General features: G+C 35.5%; 1 protein-coding gene across 1 annotated transcript in view; it reads left to right on the forward strand.

Annotated features, from left to right (window-relative positions):
- LOC145334975 (uncharacterized) overlaps positions 1-16,840 on the forward strand; it is a 39,074-nt gene that overhangs the window by 8,306 nt on the left and 13,928 nt on the right. The window contains exons 16-38 of the mRNA XM_080180624.1: positions 496-627; positions 962-1,028; positions 1,333-1,434; positions 1,717-1,780; positions 2,775-2,898; positions 3,090-3,209; positions 3,457-3,534; positions 4,278-4,436; positions 4,763-4,893; positions 5,154-5,229; positions 9,426-9,494; positions 9,872-9,957; positions 11,064-11,159; positions 12,168-12,256; positions 13,012-13,100; positions 13,454-13,516; positions 13,814-13,868; positions 14,317-14,381; positions 14,757-14,873; positions 15,174-15,290; positions 15,559-15,653; positions 16,054-16,150; positions 16,472-16,567. Of these exons, the coding sequence (XP_080036750.1) occupies positions 496-627; positions 962-1,028; positions 1,333-1,434; positions 1,717-1,780; positions 2,775-2,898; positions 3,090-3,209; positions 3,457-3,534; positions 4,278-4,436; positions 4,763-4,893; positions 5,154-5,229; positions 9,426-9,494; positions 9,872-9,957; positions 11,064-11,159; positions 12,168-12,256; positions 13,012-13,100; positions 13,454-13,516; positions 13,814-13,868; positions 14,317-14,381; positions 14,757-14,873; positions 15,174-15,290; positions 15,559-15,653; positions 16,054-16,150; positions 16,472-16,567 (2,187 nt within the window). The remainder of the gene's footprint in view (positions 1-495; positions 628-961; positions 1,029-1,332; positions 1,435-1,716; positions 1,781-2,774; positions 2,899-3,089; positions 3,210-3,456; positions 3,535-4,277; positions 4,437-4,762; positions 4,894-5,153; positions 5,230-9,425; positions 9,495-9,871; positions 9,958-11,063; positions 11,160-12,167; positions 12,257-13,011; positions 13,101-13,453; positions 13,517-13,813; positions 13,869-14,316; positions 14,382-14,756; positions 14,874-15,173; positions 15,291-15,558; positions 15,654-16,053; positions 16,151-16,471; positions 16,568-16,840) is intronic.

Below are 16,840 nucleotides of genomic sequence, written 5' to 3' on the forward strand. Positions count from 1 at the left end.
TAATCAGAGATATAAAAAGATTAGACAATAGCCGATGAATTTATGTATATGCTCGATATGGTAATTGATAAAATTACCACAACTGTAGATTATAAATTTATAATTAGTGGTTGAGACGTTTGGAAACTTAAAAGTTTATACTCAACCAAAAAAATGTCATTGCGCACCAAAGACTTCCGCCCATCCATCCATTTTTAAACTGATAAATATTTTATATAAAAGTAACAGGATATTTGTCTGTATGTATACCAAACGATCTCCCTTTTGGCTGAATTGCTATAGTTCTCTTTTACGAAGAAGTTTCCAGGGAAGTATTATAACTGTATTGGGGGAGGGTACCGCTACCCTAGAAAAAATTACGCTCCCCCGCAAAATTTTTGATAAAATGAAAATTGGAGAGTCAACTAACTCATTCCCCCCTTACCTCAAGTGCCCCTAAAGGCCACTAGTGGCGTAGCCGATAGTTTTTTTTTTATAAAAAGATTCTTAATTCAGGACTACTTGGTTGGTCACGGAAAAGCAAGTTTGTTGGTGTGTGTGTCCCAAGCTCCCTACCTCTTTGATGAATCCCTCCATGTCCTAAAATTTGCTGCCATCGCTAGCAAAGTTTCTGTGGAAGAGTTTAAGGTTTGTTTTACCTTTTATTTAGTTTTTGGTGGTATTCTTATAAAAATTAAAGAATATAGGTGGCATGAGATATATGTAACTCTTCCCTCAGGGCAGGGACCCTATCCCGATTTTGTATTGGGTCTTTGAAATCTGTTAATAGCTTTGAAATATAAACACAGTGGAGTCCGTACAAAAGATTAAAAAGCAATTTGCTAGCAGACGAAAGGGTCTCTAGTCTCTACCACTTGTGGTAGGTAGTTGTCTGGATTATTATCTATACTTTACTTATACATTCACATAGTTTTTCTAAATAGTCGCTTTCGTGCAGTTTTATTTTTTTATTATTTTGCAGGCACCAGAACCTGTTGCCCCAGAGCCGCCTCCAAAGAGGTCCAGGTTCAGCTCCATGATGGCTGGAGGTAAGATACATTGTCTGTCCATCAGTCAGTTCGTAACACCAGGAGGAAATGTGATTTTCTTAGCTGCTATTTAAGATAGACCACTGAATTTATTTTGTGAAGATTCCCTATACTATATTCACTGTTTTGTTTACTTTGTCCATCAGTCTGTCATTCCTGCTAAACATTAGGTTTTATTATTGTATTCTCCAATAATTTTCTATTCTTTACTTTACATATGCATTTTAAATCTGTCCGTATTTCCATTTACCAGTATTTTGTGCTTCCCTACTTATGTATGTTGTCATCCTTGTTCATGTATTAGGTATGGGTGTAGACAGAAGTATAATGAGTATGGGTGGAAGAGATTCTACTATACAATGGGCACCTTCCAGCAGGTCTACCATGCTTCCACATTTGAGCAGAGGTAAGGGATCATTTCATGAAAAAGGTTACGTTTATTCCGGACAAAAGGCTATTTTTTTAACTAGTCCTTAAAGTTTTCTTATTCATTGGCATAACAACTTTTGGAACTTTAATTGAATTTTGATTGGTTGGATTAAGTTTTTGGCCCAAACGTATAAACAACAAATTGAAATCTACAGAAGGGGTAATTTTATGTATCATTATTTGTTGTACATCAATTTTTCCGCCATTGTCTTATCCCTTTAAATCCCTAATGTTGTTTGTAAGTTTATCTCTTTTTTAGGAAAATCAAGTTTGTTTGCCCCGCCTGTTAGGTCTACCATGTGTCCTTTACCTGCCCTTCCAAGGTATCTTTTTTTTCTAGAAACAGACGATTAATTACATCGTAGCCAAGCTAATTAAACAAACAATTTAAAAGTGTGGATAACATTTGTCAATGCAAATATGGACAAGCTAACAATAAATCCTTATACTAAAGTAACAGGATGTCTGTGTGTGTATCTGTGTGTCTGTACCGAAGGATCTCGCTAACCGCTGAACCGATCGGGTTCTCCGTAACGGGGTAGCTTCTCATAGGTCCCGGGAAGGTTTATAACTATTTTGGGGGAGGGTACCACCACCCTCCCAAAAGAAATCACAATAAAATCAAAAATAATAAATATTTCCGCCGCATAGTGTCGCTAGCATAGTCGCGCTACGTAGTCGCACTGCGTAGATGCATGAATTTAACAATTGAAAACATAGACAAGTTATTTCTCAAATTAGATATTTAAAATAAAAAAAAACATTAAACATTAGGGGTGTAGCCGCTAGTCTATTTTATAAAGTAAATAAAAATATTGAGTTTTATACTTCAAAAAACTTTGGATTTCAGGCTTTTCTCCAGGTGCTAGAGGCGCAGCTTCTAATTTTGATTAAAGAGAAATACTTAAAAAGTCATAATGCAGAGCATGTAAAACATTGCGTACTTTTTTAAGATTTTTATTAGTTGGTTACAATCAATTAGTTTCCCCGTCCTTAAGATCTCTTGCATACAGTAAATATTTTAACAATCTTTCAATGCGTTCCTATATGATATGTCCTTCTCTTTTTACTAAGACTTTATTTAGAAATGGATATATAATACGTGCATATTAAGAGAGATTCTCGCATACCCTGATAATTTTTTTTTTCATCTGGTGAATATAACGACACCCCCCTTCCCCTCCCCTTTATGACTATCCATTCCCCTGACCATGGAGGAACTTATTGACTAATATCTGAGGACTATATTAGCAACCTATATGGACGACAAAAATTTCCCTGTCACAATATCCACATTTTGTATATCCATTTATTTAGAATGAGTATAGCTGAAACAGATGAGACTATGGATGAAACCACCATGGCCGAGACAACTATGATACCAGCGGAAAATTATAATAATCTTATAAATGTCATGGAGGAAATGGTAGAAAAATTGAAGGTAAATCAATCAATTTATTTATTTATATATTAATAGCTACTACGCTCATAGGCCTTTAGGGGAGGGGGTGGGCCTTTTTTCTTGGAAATCTACATTCTTAAGGAGAACCATATCGGATCAGTTGTTAGCGAGATCCCTCGGTACACACAGACATCCTGCTACTTTAATATAATAATTAAAATGTAACCTAGGCTGAAAAGAAGCGCAACAGAGAGTTGGAGGGAGAGCTGAAGAACCAGGAGAAAAACCTGAGATCAGAACTATGCACAGAGTTCAACAGGCTGCTCGTAGAAACTGAAGAATTGTACAAGGTTAGTACGTCCTACATACATTCTTTTTTAGTTGCGATGCTTTCAAGGAAGGGATGGGACAATAGGATATTGATTACACTTTTACCCAAATTCGTTTCAATACAAAAATTGGGATAATCTTGTGTATGTTTACAAATATTATTATCAGTCGTCTTATCCCTCAATATCCCTGATCTTTTCGTTATAAAGATAATTCGTTAATATTTGTATGCTTCGTTACTTAATAATGTTATCATTCTTGTTTTAGGACCAGTTAGAAAAGGTGACAGAGAGAGAGCGGGAATATGGACAGTGGAGAGTGGATGCGCTCATGGAGGAAATGGAGGTATGTTTGTTGTTGTATGTTTGTGTGCATTTGCGTGTGTGAATTTGGACAGTAGAGAGTTGATGCGCTCATGGAGGAGATGGAGGTATGTTTGTTGTTGTATGTTTGTGTGCGTGTGTGTGTGTGTGAATATGGACAGTGGAGAGTGGATGCGCTCATGGAGGAAATGGAGAGGCATGTTTGTTGTTGTATTTTTGTGTGTGGTGTGTGTGTGTGTGTGAATATGGACAGTGGAGAGTGGATGCGCTCATGGAGGAAATGGAGGTATGTTTGTTGTTGTATGTTTGTGTGCGTGTGTGTGTGTGTGAATATGGACAGTGGAGAGTTGATGCGCTCATGGAGGAAATGGAGGTATTAATATTTGTTGTTGTATGTTTGTGTGCGAGTGTGTGTGTGAATATTGACAGTGGAGAGTGGATGCGCTCATGGAAGAGATGGAGGTAGGGAATTTTTTTAGAGCAGCTATGGTACAAGAAAAATTAAAGTATGAAGAGGTTTGTCTGTCTGTATCTGTGTGTATAATCTGTATCTCGCTAATTGTTGAACTAATATGGTTCTGTTCTCCTTCTTGGTAACACTAAAAGAGTAAGTTTATTTTCGTAGATTTTGCATTCTAGTTCTATCCTTAGTTTATTTTACTATTCCCAGTTTTAAATTCATAAGATTTTGAGAAAAAATGTTTTTATTGTTGTTCAAATATATGGTTTCAATAAAATTGATCTTGTCAACCCTTGTTTTTCTAGAAGCGAAAGAAGCGTAAGCGTAGTGTTAGCGGCGGCGGCGGTGAAAGTCAAGAGCAGCAGTTGGTAACACTTGAGGATAAGCTGTCAAAAGAAACCGCTGAAGTAGCCGCTCTCAAAGAACAGCTGGACGAAGCGGCTTCGGTAGAGAAAGCTTTAAAGGTATTGATAACCTTTTTTGATTGTGTCAAAAGTTATATTTTTTTAACAAATCAGAAGTAAAAAAAACTCGTAAATTCAACCCCAACCTTCGCCCCTCCACCCCTCCTTTTAATCCACCCCACCCATTATTTTCAATTATGTGTTTAATTGCTTAACAGGGTATTTTGTTTGAAAGCGTTGATTTTTTAATGATATATGTACCTTTTTAAAAATCAGTTTATATGTATATGTAATCTATTGATTAATCTTTAAGAAATAATTTGCGATCTCATATCTGTTCTTGAAACATTGCTCTTATTGGAGGTAATCGTCCTTGTTTATATCAGGAAACTGTAACCGCGGCTGTTAGTCAACGTGAAAACATGCAGACCAAAAATTCCGAGTTACTGCAACAGTTGGCAGAACAACATAGGGCTACAGAGGAGCTTAAGAAAGAGCTGCATGTTGCAAGGGAAAGGTTGGACCTTTTTTGTTTCATTGAGTTAGGGAAACGAATTTTCATATGCCACTCTTGGCGTGCTAAAAATAATTTTTTGACTTAACCAATTTAGCGGGGATGTTCAGAACCTGTCCTGTTTCAGGGATATAGTGGTAGTAAACTAAGATAAAATAAGATTCCTTATTATTCAACTTCAACCAAATCTCAACTATTAAAATCAGATCTGTAAAAAGAATGAATAAAAAAGAAAGCGTAATTGTTTTGATTTATTTTTATAGGTTAGATTCGGAACAAAAGTTAAACGCTCAGAAATTTGAATGTGAAGAAACCGAGATATCCAACCTTAAACTGCAGGTATTGTGTGTAAACTAAAGCTAAACATATAAGACAAAGATTAAACCATATTGAGTTATTAGTATTAGTTCTTTTAATAAAGTAGTAGCTCCTTCCCAAAAAGGGGAGGGGGGGGGGATTCTACTTACAATAATTTTAAAATTGCTAAAAATGCTTAATTTGAACAATCTTACTATTTGAACAATATTCATTTTTGTGCGTTAAAACTTAACAGATGAGATAACCCTTTGATATGGAGTTGCTATTATACTTTATCGGGATGGGAGACCAGGTACGTGCACGCCGTCCATCCTGCACCGTGCATCAATGACCCTGGCAGCTACACCAGAAGAGTCCTACTGTGCTGGAAAGGTCCCAGGGTAGATGCCAGACTGAATTCTGGTCACTTCCCCCCAGTCCAGGGGGTTTGGGTGGGGCTAACAATCCCTCCCTAGAAAAAACCTGCTATGTTCAACCCGCACAAAGTAATGACCAATTTAACTTTGGGCTCGGGAACGAAGTAGAGGTTGGAAACAACAAAATGATGTTTGGCTGGGAAACCGCTAATGGACCAGTCAGGCGGATGATTCTGAATTCCCGCAGACCAGCAAAAATTTGCACCTGGAATGTTCGGACAATGTTTCAGTCAGGCCAGACAGAAAACATTTGCCGAGAAATGCTAAAAGCCAAGGTTGATATCCTGGCTATCACCGAATCAAGGTGGACAAACAATGGAGAGTTTAAACATCATTCTGGCTTGAAAATACTATACTCAGGTCATATGAATGAGGATCTAGGCCATAATCAAGGGGTGGCTCTTATGCTGACCAAGCAAACAGAGCAGGCCATGATCAGTTGGCAACCCCATGGTCCTAGAATAATGGAGGCTTATTTCAAATCCTCAGTTAAAAACATCAAACTGAGAATTATAGTAGCATATGCTCCTACAGAACAAGCAAATACAGAGGTCAAAAACGAATTTTATGACCAGCTTGACTCTGTATTTAAAAATGGTCATAAAGAAAAGGATCTGTATGTATGTATGTATGTAGCCTTGATTCTCTGAAGTTAGGATTCAGATGCACGAGGAGATTGGAAGTGAGAATCCTTTGACCAATCCTAGATTGGTAAGCTTCGCGCACAGCTGAGTGTATTCTATGTTACATTACAAGCTGACCCGCAATTCTCGTGGAAGCTACTCAATTATTACATCACCCTGGCCTAGAGTTTTGGCAGGTGTTCCATATTAAGCCACCCTAATTAATGGCACTCTCATATAAATGAGGAGCATGGACGAGGGAAAGCACGATTATAGTTGCTTGATAAGTAGGATCCTAACTTCCTACAAATCTCCCTCCTTACAACCTAAGGGCATCTCAGGGAAGGTTGCGTGATTATATTCTGACAAATTGCAACAGCATTTGTCATCCAAGTGCAATATCTATGAGGGGACTTGAACTTGGATTTTCCCAACCACAGTGTAGTGCGCTAACCACTACTCTATGGATCTGACCATGCTCCTAGGAGATTTCAATGCTCAAGTGGGGAGAAATAATGAGAATTTAGAAGAAGTTATGGGCAGATATGGCCTAGGCTTAAGTAATGGCAAGGAAAATGACAATGGTGATAGACTTGTAAGTTTTTGTACTGAAAACAAACTTGTCATTGGTGGAACAATCTTTAAACACAAAAAGATTCATACTGCCACATGGAGATCACCAGATCAAAGAACCTTTAATCAGATAGACCACATATGTATATCTAGACGCTTTAAAGGATCTCTCCTTGATGTCAGGGTTGAAAGAGGACCTGATGTTAATTCAGACCATTATCTTCTATCTTCTAAAGTTCGGCTTAGGTTTAAAAAGCAGGACACAAAGCCTAACCCCAGGAAGAAATATAATTTAACAACCCTCCAAAACTCTGAAAAGTTGCAAGAGTTTAAGCTCACTCTAAAGAATAGATTTGAGTTGCTGACTCTTCAAGAGGAAGATGGAGTGGAAGATATTTGGCAAGGTATCAAAAAAGTTTATAATGATACCAGCCAAGAAAAATTAGGTTTCAAAAAGGCTAACCAAAAGCCGTGGATCACTCAAAGATCCATTGATCTCATGGATCAAAGAAGAGAGGTAAGACAAAAGACACTCTCTAGAAACTCTCCAGAAGATAAAGACCTGTATAAGAGGCTCAGCAGGGAAATCAAAAAAAGTGTCAGAATTGACAAAAAAGAACACTTGGAAAACCTTGCCTTGCAAGCAGAAAATGCTGCTAATCAAAATAGAATGAAAGATGTCTATAAGATTACTAAGAGCATTGCAGGCAAAGTACACAAATCAGGATCACACATCAGGGACAAGGATGGTTCACTCCTTAAAACTGATGAGGATATTCTAAATAGATGGGCAGAACATTTTACTGAACTGCTGAATCTTCCAGTTCCAGAGGAAGAAACTGAGATTCCGCCCTCAGATGCACTTGACATTGACTGTCGAGCGCCAAATCTATTGGAAATCAAAGAGGCCATTAAAAGTTTGAAAAATAACAAGGCCGCAGGACCTGATAACATCCCAGCTGAGGTCATGAAAGCAGACCTAGACACATCTGCTGAGGCATTCCTACCTTTGATCACTAAGATATGGAATGATGAGTTATGCCCAGAGGACTGGAAAAATGGACATATCTCAATACTGGCCAAAAAAGGAGACTTGACCCAATGTGGAAACTACAGAGGGATAATGCTTCTTTCAGTACCTGGCCGTATCCTTAGTAAGATTCTTCTTAATAGAATAAAGAAGAAGGTTAATGAAAAGCTAAGACCTAATCAGGCTGGATTTAGACCAAACCGTTCCACTATTGATCAGATAACCTCTCTAAGAATCATCATAGAGCAATCCAAGGAATGGAACTCTGAGCTTTTTGTAAACTTTATTGACTACAAAAAAGCATTTGATTCTTTAGACAGGAAATCACTCTGGAAAATCTGCCGACACTATGGCATTCCAGAAAAGATAATCAATATCATTAAAGCTATCTATCATAAAGGAGGTGGAAATGTTATGTATAAAGGTAAACTATCAACCTTTTTTGAGATTGTAACAGGTGTCAGACAAGGATGCCTTCTCTCTCCCTTCCTTTTCCTCCTTGCCATTGACTGGATCATGAAGAACTGTGAAAGCAATGATGGCATTCGCTGGCAGTTATTTGGCAATCCCAAATATTTGGGAGATCTGGACTTTGCTGATGATATTGCTTTGTTAACAAGCAATAGAAGTCAAATGCAAAGAAGGACTAACATGATAGCTGAAACTTCCAAGAAAGTTGGACTTGAAATAAATGTTCCAAAAACTAAAATACTCAGATTAAATGCAAACTCCCAAGAACCAATAACTATTAGAAACCAAATTCTTGAGGATGTTAACTGCTTTGAGTATCTTGGAAGTAAAATTGATGAAGCTGGAGGCACTTTGACAGATGTTAAAGCTAGAATTAACAAATCTAGAACAGCCTTTGCCAGCTTGAACAAAATTTGGAATTCCAACAACATCTCCATAAAGACCAAGTTAAGACTTTTCAAGTCAAATGTTCTGTCTGTTTTGCTGTATGGGGCCGAAACTTGGTTCCTAAACACAGCAGTGGTCTCCAAGCTTCAGACATATGTTAACAAATGTCTTAGGAGAATCCACAAGATCTTTTGGCCAAACTAGATCACAAATGCTGAGCTTTTAGAGCGCAGTGATATGTCAGACATCAAACTGACAATAAAACAGAGAAAATGGAGATGGTTGGGGCACACTCTAAGGAAAGGGCATGATGATTTAACCTATCAAGCCTTGACTTGGGACCCCTTCACAGGAAAAAGGAAACCAGGTAGACCAAAAACAACCTGGAGGAGGGAATTCCTTGAAGAACTGAGCAAAAAGAATTTTTCATCTTTCAGTGAAGACTCTACTGAGGCCCAATTCAAAGATAAATGGAGAACCATTGTGCGTGGCCTATGCTCTGGAAAGAAGAGATAATTTGCGATGATGATGATTATACTTTATCGTTACAGGAACTTCCTAAAAGAGTTAAGGATCAATAGTGTGATTCTTTGACGTTACGAGATATCCGTTGCACAAACGGGCGGACATTGCGTTAAATCAAAAAAATCTTAACCATTTTTTTTTTTAAATCTACTAAATAAATTTTTAAAAATCCACGAATTATTTTGTGACTAGGTTTCAACTCTGAGATCCGATATAGCCAAGAAGGAGGAAGAAAACGCTGATATGAAAGAATTGTTACAGGTTAGATCAGGAACTAAGGGATAGAACAATAGGTCATTAGTATATTGAAATTATTCTTAATAAAGCTTTGTGATAATTGTTACATTTTCAGGGGAAACTTCAAGATTTTCTTTCGATCGGTAGATAATACCTTACATCTTTGTGTCTAATGCCTGCGAGGCTTATAACTTTTATAATAAAAATTACCCCACCCAATATTTTCAAAGGATATTCGAGGCGGGTTCTGGTCGCAATGTACTTTGAGGGACGTCCCCTTAAAAATAACTAATAAACATGATCCTTTTAACTTTTATTTAATGTTTTATGTATTGATTTTCTATGGGCCGAGGAATTCAACCAACATAGTTGTCATGCGCCTGACATTGTTCTGTTTCTAGGAAGCTGGAGACGAGTTTCTGGCGAAGCAGGAGGAGGTCGACCAGCTGACTACCAGTGTCAAGGAGCTGGAAAATAAGCTGGCTCAACAGGAATGATATCTATTATTCTTTCAAGCATAGAAACAGGGCTCATTTTTTCCTCACCTATTTAACTCAGTGAGGATTTCTCAAGAACTTCATTAGGATGGGGGTATAGGGGTGATTACCCCTCAAACTCTATTGCTTTAAATATTATCATATGTCCAATCCCCCAATTTTTTTAACCTTTCACTATTCGGACATTTTTTCATTGATTGTAGGGGATTGATATACATCCCCAATTTCTGTAGATTTAGGATTATTAGTTGACACTGCTACTTTAGAACCTAGGTTTTTTTTGCCAGCGAATATGATAACTTGGTAACCAACCATGGTAATTTACAGTCCACATCTCTGAGAATTGGTTACTTGCTTTTATTGTATCTACTAGAGGTTGCGTTCTAAAATTATACCGCTATAGGCTAGATTGAATATTAATATTTTTCTTCCATTGTTCTATCCCTGAATATTCGTTTTTTCATCATTTTTTAAAGATTAAATGTCCTTCTCTCTCACTTCCCTTTCCTTTTGTCTTTTTTTAAATTTCATTATTTTTATTTAAAACCGTATTTATAATTTTTTCTCTCTTTCTTTAAAATATTTTGGGATCCTAGTATTTTTTTGTTTCAAATTATCGTCCTGAAAGGGTTAGTGTTTATTTAAATGTTAAATTTTAGTTTAATATCTGGACGTGTCGCTAGTATCAATTTATTTTAAAGCTAAGTTTTCTTTGATTTACTATTTTAGAAATTTAAATTTTCTATTTTATGAATAGAAATTTAATACTTTAATATAATTCAAATAGCAACATGAAATAAAAGAAATGAATTTATTCTTTATAGAGTAAAATAATGGGTCTTATCGTTCGGGTCAATGAGAGATTATTATGGATTATTGGACCACTATGAGTATTAAACACTTTACTATTGGAAGACTCGAGCTCATATATAGACGTTTATTTCCTATACAGATCTGTCATGGATCTTGATGCAATATAGCAAGCCGTTTTATAAAAAATCTGTCGAAAATAATTCATAAGGTAAAAAATAGAAAAAGTAGTCGCTCATATAGGTATAGAATAAATAAAATAGTAATGGATATACTCTCTGTGTGGACAGGGTCTTGTTCTTGGAGATGTCGAGGTGCAGCTAGAGGAATCCCATGTCCTTCTCAGAGAGCTTAATGACCAGATGGAAGACAAGGAGGCCAGGTACGCCATGTTTTTAACAGGGATCTGCATGTGAATCAGATTATACAAACTACGAAATTAAACCGGGCAAAAATCACGAAACCTATACTTGATTTTCAGCTGTCGTTGGGGGCATCAGTTATTAAAATTTACGACCTTTATATCTGCACCTCAAATTTTATTTCGCTTGTTGGTTTTACCTTATTCCCGCATTTGAATCCGTTTAAGAAAAGTCCGAGTACGAGAATCAAAATAGATAGGGGATTATATGAGGGGTTAGACATTTTTTTCCAGAAGTGATTTCTCTTGGGAACAAGGAGGTACCCTCCCACAAAATAGTTCAAACTTTCCAGGACTTAATAGAAGCTGAACTCGAATAGTGAACCATATCTCACTGTTTAGCGGTTAGCGAGATCCTATTGTACGCACACACACACAAAGACATCCTGTTACATTATAAAGGGATAGCTAAACAATCAAATTAAGTTTTCAATAGTGGCTAAACCTCTTTTCTTATGAATGTTTAACATTTTAATTATATTATATACTTACAAATCTAGTTTTGTAGTATGAAATATGAGAAAGTAGTATTTTAATATTTTGTACCTAGTACAGTTAAAATAATTTATTTTAATTTGATAGAAATTGTATTGACGTAAAATATTTTGATTTTAACTTGAAACTTTGGTGTTGTATTTCTTTTCTGTAATGTTCTTACAGAATTGATTTTATTTAATTTTGATATTTCATTGCTTGCTCTTATGGTCAGAAAAATGGTATTTGATTTTAGAAAAGTTAAGAGGTTCAGGCTATTTCGGGGGGGGGGGGGGTTATTGTCATGATGATATACAAAATTACACTGTTTTTGTTGAAAAGTTTGGACATCGCAAATCTAGACCAACCAACCAATGAAGATTTATTGAAAGTTCCATATGTTTTCTATCCATCTAATAAGAAAACCTATACATAAAACAACTTTGGGTACCATTATGATTTACAGCCTACTGGACTCATACTGATTTTTTTTAGGGTTGATGAGTTGGAGGAAAAAATAGAGGAATTGAAACAAATGAACAAAATAAAAGAAGAAAGATGCGTTACTGCTGAAAAATTCATTGGTAATTAATCTATAATACAAAGTAGAATGATGTCTGTCCGTCCGTCCCTAAGATCTCGGTAACCACTGAACCGATTGGATTCTACTCTTCAGGGAATATACCTACTGGTCCTGTGGTGGTTTTAGGCTATTTTCTAAGGGGGTGCGACACCCCCAACTCCCCCCCCCCAAAAAAAAATTATTTAAAGATTGAAAAGAAAGCATTATGGAGAATCCATAAATTTATGGTTCGCAGCACCAAAATATGTTCGAAATAAGTGGTTGCGTCTCCAATTTTTTTGGAGAGGCTAGGGGCGAAACCGCTAAAAAAATGATTTAATTGATGAAAAGTCTTCTTGAAAGAGGTTTGGGGATTTAAAGATGTGAAATTAATATTATCATATCATCTCGTTTAGGTTGGACTATTAAACATACAACCATGAATATGTTATTGTTCATACACTTAATTCAATTTAATGGGCTATTTGGGAATAGTCCCTTTCGTGGCAACGCCCCTTAAGGGGCGATTCGTCGTATTTTTATAATGGGTTTTTAGGGTTAGGTTATATTGGGTTATTTGATTGCCCCATTGCACTGGGTTGGGGAATTGGCCCCGCAGGGGCTAGAAATAGGAGAAAAGCTACTGTGAAAAATACGAAGAATCGCCTCTTAAGGTGCGTTGCCACGAAAGGGACTATAAACGGCTATTTTACTTAAAACATTGGTAGGTTGAAACAATGTTTTACCATCAATTTAACCCTTTTAAATTTTGTTTAGATGAATTGAAGAAAGAATTAGATGAAACTAAGCAGGAGCTATCCAAGTCTGGAAATGATGATTCTTACAAGAAAATTCAAGCTCTACAGGTTTAATTTAAAATATTATAGAATCAAATCTAATTCTTTTAATTAACCAGCATTCGTAGCGTTATGTGGCTCATCATTTTAAAAATTTCTTGGCAATACTTTGAAGGTCCAAGGAATAGTTATTTATCGTATCGTATTATAAAAAAGCTTTCCGTGGATATAAAATGTACAATTATAAGATTAAAACCCAGTTTAGTTAGCCCTGATACGCCGAAGGCACGGGCTAACAAAACTGGATATACACACAATGCTTCAGTATGACTGAGAACCGGTTCTAATCCAGCGGATATTAATCGGTTTTAAAGCGACACTGGAAGAGATCATTACAAAACTTACAAATCTAAATATTTTAGGAGGAGAAAGATGAGCTGCTCTCTGCCAAGAATGCTCTTCTTGCTGAATTAGCTGATATCAAAGTAAGATACTTTATCTTCTATATTTATTTGTAAGTAAATTGTCTTTGTCTTGTAGTAATGGAAAATCTGGCATCAAAGAGCCTTGTTGAGCAATTGAAATTAAATTGGAAATTGGGGGGGGGGGGGGGGGCGATAGTTTTTCGTTTGTTTGTTTGTAACTCAAGTTCTTAGGCAAATTTTCCCCTCTAATATTTCAAAATGCATGTGACACAGTAAAAAGCCATCATAAGTAAGGGTAATATGAGAGATGCTATGCATTACTTTAGAATGACAGATTTTATATTTTTATTTATTTAGTCTGGACAAGCACGTAGCGAGGAGATACAACTTAAAGTTCAATGCAATGAACTCAAGGAAATTAAATCCTAATTATTATTTTTTTCCCCGAGAAAGAGGGGAGGGTGTTGATTTTTTTTGTATAATATCCCTATGGAACAAAACCTTTCTTGGACCAATAAAAAGCTTTCTTTGAAATGACCCTAGCCTTTCGGACATGCATACTTGTAATTCAGTAAATATCATTTTGTTCGTAAGATTTGCATTTTATGATTGATTATGCTCGTCTTCGGGAGGTGAGTTCGAATCTTGGCTAAAACTATGCCATAGATAAAAATCATAATAATGATATTTTCTATTAAACTTGATAATTTGAAGACGACTGGAAATGATTTGGCCGAAAACAGGCTAATTTCCTGTTGTCTGTACGTTGTTGACAATTATCATCAGAATTATTAATTTAATGTATCAAATGTTTATCATTTTAATAAGAAAAAACAAGGATTTAATTTTTATTTTGTAACAGAATGACTTATTGGAGAATGAGAAACTAACACAGGGTCTTCAACAAGAAATATCACAATTACAGGTAATTTCTTCTCTACAACACACAGTAACTTAATATTGGTCAATTTTCTTTTTTGTCAAACTTTAAAATATAATTTTACAATCGATAACGAATAAGAAAACGTTATTATAAACTTTGGGGACTAATGCAATGTAAACAGTCCACTGTCCCCTCCCACACTGGTTAATGGAGAAAAAAATATTTTAGTTTGTATAAATTGTAGAGTTAATCAAAAAAATTGGGTGGAAGGTAAGGGTGGTAATACCATTCCTAGATTTTTGGATTAAATCATTTGGGGGTAAAATCTAGTTTATTCGATCGGGGGCCATTTTTTTTCCGCCCTTAGCTAAAACTGGATTCAACCTCTAAATGTTTAAAATTTATAAACTTTGTTAGGAAAAGAATAGTACACTGAAGCAAGAATTATCTGATTACAAACTAGAAGTAGAAGCTTTAAAGAATCTGACAAACAATAAAGACGAGAAATTAGACGAATCTTTGATCATTGACAAGGTCAGCTATTTTTTTCTATTATAAATTCATAAGTGGCGTAGTTTAAATATGAGTTAAGAAACTTTTAAGATAGTCATTAAATATCCAGAAATATCAATCAGCAAACTATTTTTGTCTCACTATATTAATAAAGGTAGTAATTTCCATGGTTTGAAATAAAAGTTTCCATAAAATGAAATAAAAGTTTATGCCAGTTTTTTGGACCTGCTCAAGCCAATAAAAACTGGTTTTAATCCTAGAATTTTTTAGTTTACCATTCGGGAAAAATACGATGCGATAAATAAATATTTATGTGTTTAGGACGATTTTGCTCTGGTGAGAGCAGAAAAAGAGCAACTAGCAGCAGCTAAAATAAAGCTTGAGAACGACCTAGCTGAAGCTACCAAGAAGGTTGAATCTGTTGAGCAAGAATTGATAAAGGAACATTGGATATATTATATTTACGGTCAGGGAGGCAAGGATGGGAAAATGGAAGATCTAAACCATGCTAGCTTTAAATATGTTTTTGTGAACATGTTAATTTTTTTGCACAACTGTATATGGACTGTAGATCCTCAAAATTCTTTATCAAAATGAAGATTTTTTTTTACATTTTATGAGCAGAACTCAATTGATTTAACAGTTATTTTGCTTTTTATGACCATCGTACCCCTCTACAAGTTTTTCTTATATCTAATGTCTACTGAAGGCCCAAAATGAACTCGCAGACTCACTTAAAGAAGCAGAGATAACCAAGAAAGAAATGGACAAAGTGAAGGAAGATAAACAGATGGACAAAAGGTAAGATATGGACCATGACATACCACTCTGTTTTGTATTTGTAAATTTTGTGGATGCTTCTATCTATTACATTTGTCTGTTGGTATAAATCCTTAAATGTTATTTAAAGTTGGTTATAAAATTATGTCAAACTCAAATACCTCTTCGACTACAATTTCGTGCCACTAAAAGACAGTTTTATCTCAAAAAAGTGTGTCTGTATGTCTGTAGGTCACTTTAATTAGGCATATTTCAACCGAATCTTTCAAGTTTTTGGCAAATTTTTATGAAAATCTATCTTGTTCATTTTTAATTAGATTTTTAAACAGTGAATATCTTTTAATTCTGCTTCCATGGGCGTTTTCAAAAATGATATTCGCTTTGTTTAAAGCTTGGTTTTTGACATTTAAACTTATTTAAGGTTTGAATCCGTGCTTGAAACAGGGGAGTTTGAAGTTACAGAGGAGCTTATTCAGAAGGAAGAACAAGTTGAAAATTTAAAGACTCAACTAGAAAAGGTGTTTATTTATTTATCTATCTATTAATATCTACTTATCTGAATTAAAAGACAAAATGTTTTACAATCTATCTTATTCTATAAAACAGAATCAAAATATCATAAAACCTTACCCTGACAAAACCAAGCTTTGGTGCAATTTTTGTCACACACACACAGCTATTTTAGTATATAACTAGTTGCTTCGCCATTAGCCTCTCAGAGATGACGCTGGAGGTCAGGAAAATTACAACCCCAAATAATTCGATCTAGCAATTTCCGAGATCTTTAGCTTCAGTCAACAAAATAGGTTTACATTTCATATTATAGATTATTTTCTTAGGTTGTAAAAGAGAAAGAAATACTGGAAACCGAATGTAAAGATCTCCAAAGTCATGCTGAAGAACTTCAGAAGGAGAGAGATGATCTTAACTTGCAAGTAAGTTGATAATATTAGTGATAGATATTAATGGAAAAATCTAAAATAAAATATTTAATACGAGCAGATATGCGCCTGTTAGCCTCGATGTGATCTTTCTAATAAGTTTTTAAGGTTTTTTTCCACGGGTGATTTCTATTGGGAGGGTGGAGGTACCCTTCCCCAAAATAGTTATAAACCTTCCCTGGACCTGCTTCACTGTCAATGTGAATCATTTTGGTCCAGCGGTTAGTGATATCTTAAGCGTCAGATAAACATCTTGATACATAGATA

Source organism: Acartia tonsa, chromosome 13 (assembly GCF_053477335.1).
Source record: "Acartia tonsa isolate MP-2025a chromosome 13, ASM5347733v1, whole genome shotgun sequence".
NCBI lineage: Eukaryota > Metazoa > Arthropoda > Copepoda > Calanoida > Acartiidae > Acartia > Acartia tonsa.